The sequence below is a fragment of the Ichthyophthirius multifiliis genome (assembly GCF_000220395.1).
Source record: "Ichthyophthirius multifiliis unplaced genomic scaffold scaff_1120509251119, whole genome shotgun sequence".
NCBI lineage: Eukaryota > Ciliophora > Oligohymenophorea > Hymenostomatida > Ichthyophthirius > Ichthyophthirius multifiliis.
The window spans coordinates 16,115-30,398 of NW_004086186.1; the positions used below are offsets into that span (position 1 = coordinate 16,115).

The window sequence follows — 14,284 nt, forward strand, 5'->3', positions numbered from 1 at the left end:
AAAATTTAATGATAATCAAATTAATAATAAAAATTATTAAGATTTTGGAAATAAATTATTAAGAAGAAACATATAAACTGAATAAACTATTTAAAAAATATAAACTCCTGAGTAAATGCTCTAGTAATTAAAAAAGTGTAAAAATTATGTTACAAATGATAAAGCAAAAAAATGACTGACATATTTTTATAATGTGAAGGTAAAAACTATTAAAAATTAATAGTATATTATTTTTTATTTTAATAGAAGAACTATATAAATTTTCATTACAAATAAGAATAAATATGATTATTCTATTAATTCTAATATTATTTATATATTGAACAAAAACATAAAATATATAAAAAAATGTATAAAATCATATGTATGTAAATTTATCAATATTTATATTCTAGAAATTAATAAAATTTAAATAAATAATTCTATATTTATTCTAATAAAATAAATGTTTTCGTAAATAAAAATATATTTTATAATATTTTTAAAATAAAAATACATAATAAATTTGGATTTTTTTAATAAATAAAAATCTAATTATTAAAATAATATAACTACTTTTTTAGTAGTAAATTAGTATTAATTGAAAAGCTATTTTATAGATAATTAATGGAATGATAAAAAAAATATTTAATAATAAAAATATATATAAAATATTATTATATTTCAATATTATAAAGTTTATTAAAAATCCTAAAATATAAATTATAATATTAAAATTTTAATAATTAAATAATAAATAAATGATGATTAAATACATATTTTTTAATAATTCTTTAAATTATATTTAATATAATTAATATACCAAATATTTTTATATATATATTTAAGGATATTGAATGTTATTTTTTAGTGAAAATAAATACATTTACAATAGAAAGCATTATTATATAAATAAAATATCTAAATTAAACATAAAAGTGTGTAAATAATAAGAATAATATTAGTATTATATTTTAAAGATTTTTATTTATTTAATTAAATTTATATTATTAAATAATAATAAAAAAAGCATTCTTCTTCCTATTTTTTATATTTTATTTGAAATATTTTATAATTTGAAATTATTTATGTCTTAAATTTTATATTTTATAAATAAATAAAATATTATTTAATTATTAATATTTATATTAAAAATATTTTTATAATAAACTCAAAATTTATAAACATAAAAAAACAATATAAAACTTATTAATTTATATTATTATTTTATAAAAAATCATGACGTTAAATTTATCAAACAAAATAATCAACATCTATAATCCATTATTTTTATTTTTAATCGATATCAATAAACCTACAATTTCCTTTAATTTTGCATTCTTAAGTAATTTATTAAACAATAGATTCTACTTTTTATTCATCATCGGAATCACCCAAAATATTTTAATTTTTATAAGTAATCCTACATTTTTTATTTAATAAAGTTCCTCTTTAGGGAATTTCATCATCTTTAAATTAATCTTTTGGATAAACAGCTACTTAATCTCTATCAAGTTTAATTACCTAAAAACAAAAATAAAATTATATTTAATAAAACAAAAAATATCGATTATATAAAAAATAAACTTTATCAATATTGCATTCATTTAAATCAACAGGTTCTAACCATTCCAATTTCGCATATTCATTTTCTACAGAAAAATTTCGAATTCTCTTTAATTACTCTTCTTTCAATCCACTTAAAAATTTAAGATTAGGTTTTAGGATATAATTACTTTTAATCATATATGGAGCAGAATCGTAATTAAAAATTATTTCAAAACTTAGATTTGTGCATCCGTTTTAATTTTTCGCAATTTAAAATATCATCTAAGCACTATCATTTAAAGATTTTCCTAGAAAATAAGTTTAAGCGAAAATAGGCCTTCCGTCTGATTCCATTTAAGAATTAGCTAAAAGTTCGTTTTGGGCGAATTCTACTATATCACGAATTCTATCATAAGATTTAAATTCATTAAAAAGTGTAAATTCTTCATTTTATAAAGTCAAACAATCCATTCGTATTACATATGTGTAATCTTTCCAAGCCTCTTTTTCCTTCTAAGCCTTTTTAATTATATTATTTTCTTTATCGAAATAACTAAAAGTAGGCTCAAATTATTGAATTCTTTTTGAAAATTATTATTAAGGAACACTTTTTTAATATAGAAATGTCTCTTATATTAAAAGCTTTTTTTTTGATGTTTTTTTTTTTTTATTTTTATTTTTTACTTCTCTTTCTCTTTTTTACTTAAAATAACATTTAAAATCATATTCATACTGTCTTTCTTCTCTTTCGAATTTTCCCATATAATCGGTAAATTTCGGAATTGATAATTAAAGTTTACTTTAATAATTATATAAAGTATTGTCTTATTATTACAGATTATTATCTACAATTGGAACTAAAGTATTTGAAACTGAATTCAAATTATTATTAATTTAATTATTAAATAAATTGTTTTGATTATTTGTAAAAATATTATTACTATTATTATTATTTTACATTGTATTATTCATAAATAAATTGTTTGAATTTTAAACAGGAGTACCCTAATTATTTTAAAATATATTTTAGCTTTGTGAATTAAGATTTTATTAATTTTATCTAAAAAACATATTATTATTATTATATTATTATTATTATTATTATTATTATTATTATTATTATTATTATTTATTATATTATTTGTATTATTTCCATTAAATATTTTGCTTGGATCTGCATTACTATTAACATTATTTTGAAATATATTACTACTATTATTTTTTTAATTATTATTAGCCATATTATTATTTGAAAATATATTATTATTATTTGTTGGTAATATATTATTATTATTATTTTATAATATATTACCATTATTTTAATTAAGGTTATTATTATTAAATATAGCATTGCCAGACAAATTATTATTATTTGGGAATTAAGTTACTCCAATACTATTATTCATAAAATTATTATTACTATTATTAAAAATATTATTGTTATTTTAAAAATTGTTTTATGTATTTTTATTAAAAATATTATTACTATTATCGTTTATAAAATTATTTTGATTGTTATTGTTATTAAAAATATTATTATTATTACTATTACTATTTATATTATTATTAAAAATGTTATTATTATTCATTTGAGTAGTATTATTACTGTTATTAAAAATATTACCAGAATTTTCCCCAATAATATTTTTCGCTTAAATATTATTATTATTTGCTTAAAAAAAATTATTCGAATTATTATTAGTATTAATATTGTTATTATTTTGGCTTGTGAAAATATTATTCGAATTATTTTAATTATTTCCCATATAAATATTTCTATTATTTTAATTATTAAAAATATTTTAGTTATTTCCTCCTATAGTATTATCGTTTGGTTTAAAAGGCATTTAATTATTATTAAAAACATTATTATTTTCAATTTATAATGGATTTTAATTCTAGCTAAAAATATTATTATTTTGGCTTTAAGTTTAATTTTAAAAAATATTGTTATTACTAGTAATGTTCTAATTCTAATTGAACATCGGATTATTGTTATTATTCTAACTTTATATCATAGGATGAACAGTATTCTAATTATTTTAAAATACATTCCCTTTTTGCATATTATTATTATTATTATTTAAGTATTAACTAGTAGTCATTTTAATTACTTCCATAATAAGTTGAGACTTAACAGGTTCTAATTAATCACTATTTTAAATTAATTAAGGATTAAATGCATTTAATTAAATACACTAAGCAATTCTTTATCTATCCTCATCATATATTTATTATTTTCTAATATTATAATAGTCTTCCAAACGTAAAAGCAAATGGTTCATGTTTTCAAATCCTTTACAAAACTAAATATTAGTATTCATTAATATACCCGGATTCGTAGTTGATGTGTCTTGCATAGAAGATTTTGTTTACTCATATTTACCTCTATAGGAGCCTATTTATTATTAGCTTTGTACAAATTAAGGATTATTTATTTATTATTATTTTTGTTAATTTATTAAAAATATATTACTGTTGTTATTTAAACCCATGTTGTTTGGGTTTTAGCTAAAAATGTTTGCTTGATTGTTTGTTTATGGGTTTTATACCATATTATTAAAGTTATTTTGGGAATACTGTTAAATGGGTTTATTTTGGGAAAATATATTATTGGCTTGTTAACCTTGGTTGAATATATTAGGGGTTTATTGGACTTGAGATTAAAAAATATTGGAACTCATTTATTTTTATATATTATATATATATATATAATATTCTTATTTTTTTTTAAGTTTTTTAATATTTTTTTTTTTAAATTATTTTTAAGTGTTTTTAAACAAAATATATAATATGTTTTATTTTTTTTAATTTCTATATATAAATATTAAAGCATTTTTATTATTATATTCCAAAAATTAAAAAATTTAATTTTAATTTATTATTTTTATTTGTATATTCGAATTAATAAGTTTCCGTGTAATAATTATACACACATTTTATTTTTTTTATTGGATAATTGTTTTCTAACAAAAAAAAAATTCAATCGAATAAATATGGGCAAGGAGAAATAAATAAATACATTATATTAACCAAAAAAATACATATAAAATATATAATATATCAAAATGATATATTAAAATAGTTTTAAATATAATAATTTATATTTATTCTAATAAATTTTTTTTTATATATATTTACTTTAAATATACCTTTAGTTCATTCATTTTTTATAATTTTTATTTTAAATATAAGTATTTTTTTTTTTAAATAAATTAAAAAATTTATTATTTAGCGAAAATTAATAATAGAGAAAATAAATAAAATAATTATATATATATATATATATATATTATATATATATATATATTTATACATATATATAAAGGTTTCATTAATATTTTTAATAATAAATAAAATATTGAATGCTTTGTTATAATTACCATAAAATTAGTTAAATTTAATAAATAAAGAAAACATTATAATTAAAATAATAAGTGTCATTTAATTATATTATATAATATAAAATTATAAAAAATTCATATTTTTTGATAAAAAATATTTAATTATTTTATTTAAAAAGTATTATTTTTTTAAAATTATTTTCAAATTTTATATATTTATCAAAAAAACTTATATTTTTTTATTTATTCATTTATTTTTTTCTTACATTCATCCTAATCTTTGCTTTATTAGCATTATTAAATGTTTTTTCCGAAAAAAATAATCGCATATTTAATTTTATATTAGTTTTTTTTATATTATTCTACAAGTTAATGAGTACATTCAACAAATTTATTCGCATTTAATTTATTTTCTAAATAACATTTTTATTTTTCTAAATTTAACTTTTTTATGTATTATGTTTTAAGCTATTTTTCTAAAAAATCCATAGGATTTATAATTTCGAAAATAAAAAAAAAAAAACTTAAAAATTTTTATAAATGATATATTTTAACAAAAAATAAAAAAAAATATTTTAAAGTAAGTTAAATAATAAAATCTATTTTTTTTTTATATATTGAGAGTAAAAAATTCATTTAAAATTTATAAAAATCTCCTCTTATTTTTTATAGAATTTTTTTTAATTTATATTTTTATATTATCTATAATTTTTTAATATGAATTAAAGATAAAATGTTGTTAAGTATTTATTAAAAGTTTCATATTTTTTATTTAATTTAAAATGAAATATAAATAAACACTTAAAAATAATCAAATTTTTATAAAAAATACATATATATAAATATTCAATCAATTTATTATTAAAAAAAAATTACTTTTTTTTTTTTTTTTACAAAAAAAAAAATAACAAAAAAATAACAAAAAAATATAACAAAAAAATGAAATATGATTATATACTTAATAATTCTAAAATAATTGAAATTGAAAACAATAATAATATATAATCTCCTTAAAATATTCCAAAACAAGAATAAATAAAGGAAGAAATAGCTAATGCACTTTAGTAAATGCAAGATTTCTCATCATAATTAGATATTTTATTTTAAACTATTAGATAAAGTAAACTTTTTAAAAAATATCAAAAACAATATAATATAAATTAGATTTATAATTATATTATACTACATATAACAATGATTTTAATTAAAATTTCACAAACATAATAAATTAAATCAATGAAATCGCAATATTAAATTTAAATGAAGAAAAAATGGATAGAACTATATTAATATTAAACCAATGTGATATATATTTACAAATTTACCCCGGATTTCTAGAATAACAAGTACTAGCATATAACAATCTAAGTTGTTATTATCGTAAATCAAAAGATATTCGCCGAGCATTAAAATTAATAGAAAAAACTCTATAATTAATAAATGAAAACGGCCTAAAGTGTCATTTAGGAATTACTTATTTAAATAAAAGTGCTATTTTAAGTGAAATGGGGAGGTATTTTTTTTAATAATATATATATATATTTATAAAGACATGTTGAATCTATTAAATATTGCTAAATAGGCATAAATGAACTTTAAATGTAATTTGATAAACTTTATAAATAAAAAAATGATCAGTTTTAAAATGTTGCTACTTAATTGGCAATTTCTTATTATAATTTAGGTACTTAGTATTATAATATTAAATAAATGGAAAAAAGCGTATAAAATTTAAATAATTCAGTAATTATTTCCGAATAGTATTTAGGAAATGAACATCCATTGACTATTTAATTTACTTAATCTTATGAAGAAACTAAAAAAGTATGAATATATATAAATATAAATATAAAAATATATATATATATATATATATATAAATTTAAACATATACTTATTTATATTTTTTTTTTTTTTAATTAGTTATCAAAAATAAATTATAAAAAACTAGATTTTTAAATAAAAAATATAGAAACCAACGAAGATTAAAATAAATTAAAACCAAAAGTATATAACAAATAAAAAAATATTGATTTCATATGGAATGATTATTAAGATTAAATGAAAATTATTTAACTTCCTTAGTAATTTTTATATATATATATATAATATTATATATACATATATATGTTTAAATAAATAAAAAGATAAATCAGATAAAATTTATAAATAGGATAAAAATGTTTCTAAGAAAATGATACAATACTAGATAAAAATAAATAAATTCGTATAAAATTATACAATTAGGTTTATAAAAACCCTAACTATAAAAAAAGTAAAATATTTTATCTTTCTAAAAATTCGGATAAAGTACTGAATAATCATATTCTCCTTTTAAAAATTTTAATTATTAAACATAGAGACTAGTTTAAAAATAATCACTTCTTTAAAAAATAGAAATAAATAGACCTTTTTCAGCCTAATAGCTATTGCAAATAACTTCCAAAAGGCAAAAATTAGCTACAAGTACTAAAAATACACCTAAAGTTCTTTTTCCAGAACCTATAATAGAAGCAGCAAATAAACATTAAGAATATGAGAGGGAAAATGAGGAATAAAATAGACTTTTTGTGTACAGTTAGAAGGATTTTAATTAAATTCACAAAGAAAATCTTTAGAAATAATAAGCCGAATTTCCTTAAAAAAAGCAAGTTTTTATTACCGAATAATTTTTGCCAAAATATGAAAAAAAAGAAAAAGAAAATATTATTTAAAAAAAAAAGAAATAAAATAATTATTTAATATTTAATAAAACTTCGTTATAAAATGCAAAAATAACGAAGATTTCACTCAACTTCAAAAAGGAAAAATTTAATGCGAATTCGACTAAAAAACATATATAATGAAATTTATTTTCATAGATTTTTAAGAAAATTAACATGAATTGTACATTAGTTTTATAAACGTTAAAAAAAATATGATTTTAGATACTATTCCTTTCGTTTATAAATAAATAAAGCCTAATATAGTACTTGATTGTAAAAAAAAATATATATATTTACTACAAAATGGACTTTAAATAATTATTAAGACAAATCAGCATTTAGAAGGAATACAAGTGCATTTATTTTAATAATAATACAATGTTTTTTAAGTCGAACAGCCTTTTGAAGAATATTTTTTAGAGCTTTAAAATAATAAACTGGATAATTTATAAAAAAAAAATAGTATTATATCACCGTTTAAATATAAAATGATTTCCTAAAATAAAGGAATTATTGCATGTATATTAAATAATGAAGAAAAATAATTAAAGTTTATATTTAAATAATTCAAAAATCCAAAAACTGAATAAATACATTTAATTATAATGGATTAATTCTTATAAGATTACAAAGTACATTAATAATGGAACGACATGCAACAATAACTTGAAAATCTAATAAATATTTTGAAAATATAATTTTATGTTAATAATTAAAATTAATTATCATATGATAAAGGTAATATATATATATATATATATATATATATATATATATATATATATATATATATATATATATTAATATGCATTTATTTATAAATATATTAAAGTTAGTTGGAATTTATAGAAAGAAGTTATAATTAATGAAAAATGTAATCTTTTAATAACTTATTTACTAATAAAATAATAAAATAACATATCTATTATTTAAAGATAAGAATACCTTAAATATTTAGAAGAAGAAGAAGAACTAGTATAGAAAACTTAAAACTAATTTTAAAAATCCTAATAATAAGAAAAATCCGATAAAATTTAAAAACCATTTTAGGAAAATTAAAAATTAATAGAAAATTAATAATTATATAATAATTAAAAAGAACTTGAAAATTAAATTCAAAAATCATAAAAGTCATCTTAATCATTAAATCAACAAAAATCTAGTTCTTCTTAAAAATCTCAAAAATTAATTTAACCTTAAAAACCTCAAAAATCGATTAAATCTTAAAAATCAATATAAGAAAATCGAAAATCTATATTAGAAGATGAAAAATCTAAAGAATAGTTAACAAGACAATAATTTTTATCAGTATGAAAAAACAAAAAATGAAAAAATACATATAAAAAAATATATTCATAATATAAATAAATCATATTTATTATTCAGCTTTACATAAAGCCAATATTGTAAAATTAACTTATTATGGGTCTCTTTCCATTAATTTTTTAGCTAAAATACAAGCATCTTTTAAGAAATTTTCACTATTACTATTTCCGTGATTAACTGGACTTTTTTTTCTTCCATCAAGTTCGTAAATATGTCCATTTTTTTCTATAAAACATACAAAATGTGTATTTACATCTTCTTACATTTACGCTTATCCCTATTCTACAGCCTCGCAATGTTGATGCTTTAATTCTTTACATTATAAAAAATAGTTACCTCTTTATTCAGGGGTCATAGTGGAAGTTTGTGCATAAAATTTTTCCAAAATCGAATCTTTTTTGGCCAATTCAGGATGCTATTCTATCATATTTAACATTGCGTGCATTACACCGACTGTACCGCAAGCATTTCTAGCAAATTATTTCATAAAGTATACTTTAGCGTCTACTTATTGCTATTTTTTTTCCTCTTCTTAGTCATATTTAATTGTGTTTTCGGTTATTGGGAATAAAAATACAACTGCAACACATGGTTTTGGAAGCATTTCTTACGCCCAGTCTTCAGTAGACATTAAATCTACCCATTAATACTTAGATGTATCGAATCCTAAGTTTTAAATATAAGGGTTTATTACATCAGGATTTGATTCTAAAGGAAACCAATTATCATGTTCGTTTTATTGATCAGGGAACATATTCATGATTATTTATTTTTTTATTTTATATATATATAAAAATTTTGTTTTCTTTTATTTGTATTTTTATTTAATAAGAAATAAATATTTTTATTATAATCCACTTTTTGGATATTTTTTTATAATTTTTTTTTTTTCTTAAGTAATATTTTTTTAATAAAATTTTAGTAATCTTTATGATGGAATTGATTATTTAAATTCTATAAATGAAGAAAATTATGAAATTATTTAAAGCTTTTTATTGATATTATTTCGTATAACATATATATATTTACTTATTTTTTATTTAATTTTTAGCTATTTATATATTTAAATTATAAGATAAATTATTTAATTAATAATTAAGACTATCAAGATAATATAAAAATCAAAAATTATCTAAATAATGCATTTTTTTATTAATTTAATTATAAATTATATTATTCCAACATTATTAATACCTAATTTTTTTAAAAAAAACAAAAACTTTTTAAATATTTAAAAAAAATAATCAAAAATTAATTTAAAAAAAATAAAAAAAAAATAACTTTTTTACTAAAATAACATAAAAAAAGCAAAGTCAAATTAAATTTCTTTTTTTTAATATCAAATAAAATCTAAAAATAAATAAATGTCAACCGATTCATTAAATTATTAATCCGAATACACAAAATCATATCACCAATAAATTAAAACGAGTATTGAGTCTTAAATCGAAATGGGTTTTTGTCCTGTAAGCCAGACCAAATCTCGTTTATACTATCTTGAAAACCCTAATCCATATCCTTGTGAATACTCTATAGAAAGCCAAATCCTTGAAATCCATCCCCCTAAAGGTATAATACCATCTAAAAGTAGAATATCATTTACTTTAAACTTTACTCCAACAGAAGCCACGGCTTTCGTATGTACAATAATATTAAATATATAGAATGAGGATCCGCGAATAATAAAAGTATCAGCAATTGGTAAATACCCATATATCTAATTGAATACACACAAAATAAATTTCGAACAAATACTTATAGGAAAATAAATTGTTAAAGATATCACAATAAAAAACTACTTCAAATGTAACTGCTTAATTTAATATTGTAAAAATGCAAGACGATGATTACAAAGATAATTCTATCGTTTTAGATATGTAAATATAATATAAAATATAAAATATATATATATGTATATATTTATATCTGTTTTGTTAGATATACAGGAGAAATTCCACCAAAAAGTAGTTTTCTTATATAAGCAACTTATTTACCATAAATTGTGGGTTTGATTTCAGTTATACATTATAAGATAATATGCGTTGGAGGGAATGAAGTTGTATTTTCCTGTAATGGAGAGGCTATAGGGTTCGATGTGGAATTAAGTAGTTAATCAGTTAATTTCGGAGAGGTTAAAATCGATAAAGAAGTAAGTAGACTAAGTTACTATTTACAATAAAAGTGATTTATAGACTAGTTTTTAATTTATGAATGATTAAGGCAATATTTTTAGTATTAGTCCAGTTTAAGGAATTATTAAACCTAAACAAAATTCGAGAATTATTATTTCTTTTAAACCGAATCATACTATATGTTATTATGAAAGAGTATATTTATATACCAATATATATTTATTTTTTATAGGTTTTTGTATTGTTAGAAATCATAGGTTATTTCATATTGATTTAATAGGAACATGTTATGATTTATTAATAAAACCAATTCCTTTATAATAAAAACATATAGATGCATTCAGAAAAAGAGTAATACAAGGAAAGCTTTCCGAAATAGATTTTAAATATATGGAAAATGCATTTTTATTAAAATAAAGTAATTTATAAAATATTGGTGGAAGTATTAGATCAAATATTGCTTAAAATAACTTTATGAAGCAATCGTAATAACAAAAAGAAAATATGATGAATTAAAATAATATAGAACTAGAAGAAGAAATACACGAAAACGCAAATTAAGTTGTTTTACATAAAGAAATGTTTTTACCTTGTAATTCTAAATAAAAACTAATTTATTTAAATGAAGAATTTCTAGATTTCGGGTTTTGTTAATTCATGTAAGAAAGTGCCCCTTTCTAAGTAGAATTAACTAACAAACTACAATGTAAAATCACTGTCTTTTGGACAATTTAAAAAAAACAAAATATCAATAATGAACTACTTCCAGTTTTTATAGTAAAACCTCAAACAATCAGTATTAAAGCAAATTCAACTTAAGTATTCGAAATTTCCTTTAGACCAATAAAAAACTCATATTACTATTTCTAAAACTTATAATTTTTCGCCTTTAAATACAATTCCAAAATCACTAAATTATTAATCGAAGACATAAAAAAAAACAATAACCCATCTAAAACATTCACAAGCTCTTTCCGTGAAAACCTCAAATTAACAAATACACTAAATTAAAATACTAACAATGAAAACATCCTTAATTAAAACGAGACTATTCCTCCATATTCCTCGTCTATAAAATGTGTAGGCCACTCTTTTGGTTTAAATTGTTAACCATTTATTCCAATTCTTTAATTTAATCCATCAAATAAAATCACTTTCAATGCCTGTTCTTTATAAGAAAGTCTTTATTAAACCGTAGAATTATCAAATCTTTCCGATACGCCCACTTTTTTTAAATTCCTCCCCGATCTATCCAAATCATATAGAATTTTCCCAAACGTAGGAATAATTTAAGCCAAATCATTTATAATATTAACCATTGAATTCATTCCCTCAGAATATAAAGCTTATAATAATACCCTATCTTGTTATTTAAACCACAATGCATCGAATATATTAAACCTCCATTTGCACGGATTTTGCTCTAAACCTAAACTAAGCTTATAAAATGAAGGAAAAATATACTTCCCGCCCTCATATACTGGAGTTTATTCACGCTAAAAGGTCAAAATAGACAATTTATCCAGAATTACGTTAGAATATAAAATTTATGTCCCACCAAAATACTCCCAAGAGCTATATTTGGAGCCTTCTGAGGGTAAAATAAAGCCTAATGAGCATATTTTTATAGACTGTTCATTTATTCCTTATAAAAAGAAGAATTATAGGATAAAAGTGCCTATTTAAATACTTGAAATACTCGATTTTTCGTAAAATTTAATCGGTTATCACCTCCCAAATAGCGGAAATCCATAGTATCCGTTGAAAATGAGAAATCCAATGGAAGTTTCTTATAATTTTGAAGTTTTTGGAGCTGGTGGAGATGGTTCATTGTCTATTTAACCAGAAAAAATGGAATTTGATGTCGTAAAAGTGGGTTTTACGGATAAAAAATATGCCACTTTACATAATTTTTCGAATTGTACATTTTATGTAGAGTTGAAATTAAGACGAGAAGATAATTAAGATGATAATTTTTTAGAATAAAACTTCGAATTAGACTTCAAATAGGGTATAATAGCTGCTAATTCGAAGGTAGATGTAGGAATTATATTCAATCCAACAAAAGTAGGGGATTATAATCTAGTATTAGATGTAATTGCGTAAGAAAAAACCCAAAGAGAGCTGCAAGTGCCATTAATAGGAAACTCTTTAGCCAAAAATGTGCTCTAAATATACACGCAAAGGGTTCTTATCCTCAATTGAAGATAGTTGATGTTAGAAATGATGCAATATCAGTAGCTAGTCTATGGGAAAACTTTTAAATTAATAAAATTAATAAAGAACTTTTAAGTGAACTTAATGAAGACGAGAAACAATATTTAAATATCGAATAATTAAATTATGAACAAGCCTAATAATTATAAAAAAGAATAAAATAATATGAATGGAATTTTGGATATTTACCGGCAAATAAAAATGCAAATAAGCAAAGAAAAATAGTCGTCACAATTTAAAATGTTGGTGGTACTGATATAGAATATAATTTTAAATTACCGTCAGACAATTAAGTTAAATTTAAAAAATTAATATATAAATATATATATAAGAATATATATATTTATATATTTATATATTTATATATTTATATATATAAATATATATTTATTTATTTATATATTTATATATTTATATATATTTTTTAGATATAAGTAGAACCATGGGCAGATCCTGGTGAACCTGATGAATTTGAAGCCTTTGAGAAAACAATTGTTGAGAGATAGATATTTTAAATAAGACCTAGAAACGGTATATTAAAAAAAGGTGAACTTAAGGATATTGAGCTTATTTATAATCCAAGTAATGGCGAAGAATAAGATTTTTATTTAAAAACTAAATATAAACAGAATAATTTACATGGATAAAAACATTTTTTGAGAGCTGTTTTGTAAATTCTAAATGGAAAGCCACTCTAAATTAATCTTAAAGGTATGGCATTGGCTCCTTTGGAAGGTCTTTTAGCTGTTAAAAAGGAATTTTTCGAACTTCCTGATGTCCCTTTAGGATTATTGATGCCTGTAAAATTTCCCATAGAAGTATAAAATGTAGGATCAAGTAAAATAACATATAAAGTAGAAATTTTATACAGTGAGGATAGTGAATATAAGGATATATATGTCCATAATTAATTAAATATATTTTAATTAGAAAAAAATAGTGAATAACTACTTCCTAATGAAAAATAATATTTATATTGTCTATTTAAACCTTTGGAAGAAAAAACATATTTTTTCAAACTAAGAATTAAAGT

The 14,284-nt window shown here is 18.9% G+C and overlaps 3 protein-coding genes across 3 annotated transcripts, besides 25 other annotated features; 2 read left to right on the top strand and 1 right to left on the bottom strand. All coding sequences in view use genetic code 6, as the record gives it.

Moving 5' to 3' along the window:
- Positions 1-12: part of a microsatellite that runs on past the window's edge.
- Positions 13-2,170: 2,158 nt separating this feature from the next.
- Positions 2,171-2,209: a microsatellite.
- A 388-nt stretch (positions 2,210-2,597) lies between these two features.
- Positions 2,598-2,678: a microsatellite.
- Positions 2,679-2,717: 39 nt separating this feature from the next.
- Positions 2,718-2,846: a microsatellite.
- Positions 2,768-2,838: a microsatellite.
- Positions 2,768-2,849: a microsatellite.
- A 71-nt stretch (positions 2,850-2,920) lies between these two features.
- Positions 2,921-3,019: a microsatellite.
- Positions 2,950-3,071: a microsatellite.
- Positions 3,044-3,111: a microsatellite.
- Positions 3,047-3,150: a microsatellite.
- A 1,647-nt stretch (positions 3,151-4,797) lies between these two features.
- Positions 4,798-4,852: a microsatellite.
- Positions 4,853-5,103: 251 nt separating this feature from the next.
- Positions 5,104-5,143: a microsatellite.
- Positions 5,144-5,767: 624 nt separating this feature from the next.
- Positions 5,768-5,812: a microsatellite.
- Positions 5,770-5,812: a microsatellite.
- Positions 5,813-6,701: 889 nt separating this feature from the next.
- Positions 6,702-6,750: a microsatellite.
- A 213-nt stretch (positions 6,751-6,963) lies between these two features.
- Positions 6,964-7,000: a microsatellite.
- Positions 7,001-7,556: 556 nt separating this feature from the next.
- Positions 7,557-7,613: a microsatellite.
- A 704-nt stretch (positions 7,614-8,317) lies between these two features.
- Positions 8,318-8,377: a microsatellite.
- A 249-nt stretch (positions 8,378-8,626) lies between these two features.
- Positions 8,627-8,674: a microsatellite.
- A 70-nt stretch (positions 8,675-8,744) lies between these two features.
- Positions 8,745-8,808: a microsatellite.
- Positions 8,802-8,852: a microsatellite.
- Positions 8,853-8,945: 93 nt separating this feature from the next.
- Positions 8,946-9,656, bottom strand: IMG5_143990 (ubiquitin carboxyl-terminal family 1 protein, putative; the record flags this gene model as incomplete). Its single annotated transcript, XM_004031212.1, has 1 exon — positions 8,946-9,656. The coding sequence occupies one exon, from the start codon at positions 9,654-9,656 to the stop codon at positions 8,946-8,948; it is 711 nt and encodes a 236-aa protein (XP_004031260.1).
- A 1,339-nt stretch (positions 9,657-10,995) lies between these two features.
- IMG5_144000 (hypothetical protein) lies at positions 10,996-13,239 on the top strand (the record flags this gene model as incomplete). The annotated part of the gene is made up of 2 exons (XM_004031213.1): positions 10,996-11,452; positions 11,534-13,239. The coding sequence occupies 2 exons, from the start codon at positions 10,996-10,998 to the stop codon at positions 13,237-13,239; spliced, it is 2,163 nt and encodes a 720-aa protein (XP_004031261.1).
- Positions 13,240-13,248: 9 nt separating this feature from the next.
- Positions 13,249-13,911, top strand: IMG5_144010 (hypothetical protein; the record flags this gene model as incomplete). Its single annotated transcript, XM_004031214.1, has 2 exons — positions 13,249-13,544; positions 13,680-13,911. The coding sequence occupies 2 exons, from the start codon at positions 13,249-13,251 to the stop codon at positions 13,909-13,911; spliced, it is 528 nt and encodes a 175-aa protein (XP_004031262.1).
- Positions 13,563-13,638: a microsatellite.
- Positions 13,585-13,672: a microsatellite.
- Positions 13,587-13,672: a microsatellite.
- Positions 13,588-13,670: a microsatellite.
- Positions 13,912-14,284: the final 373 nt, after the last annotated feature.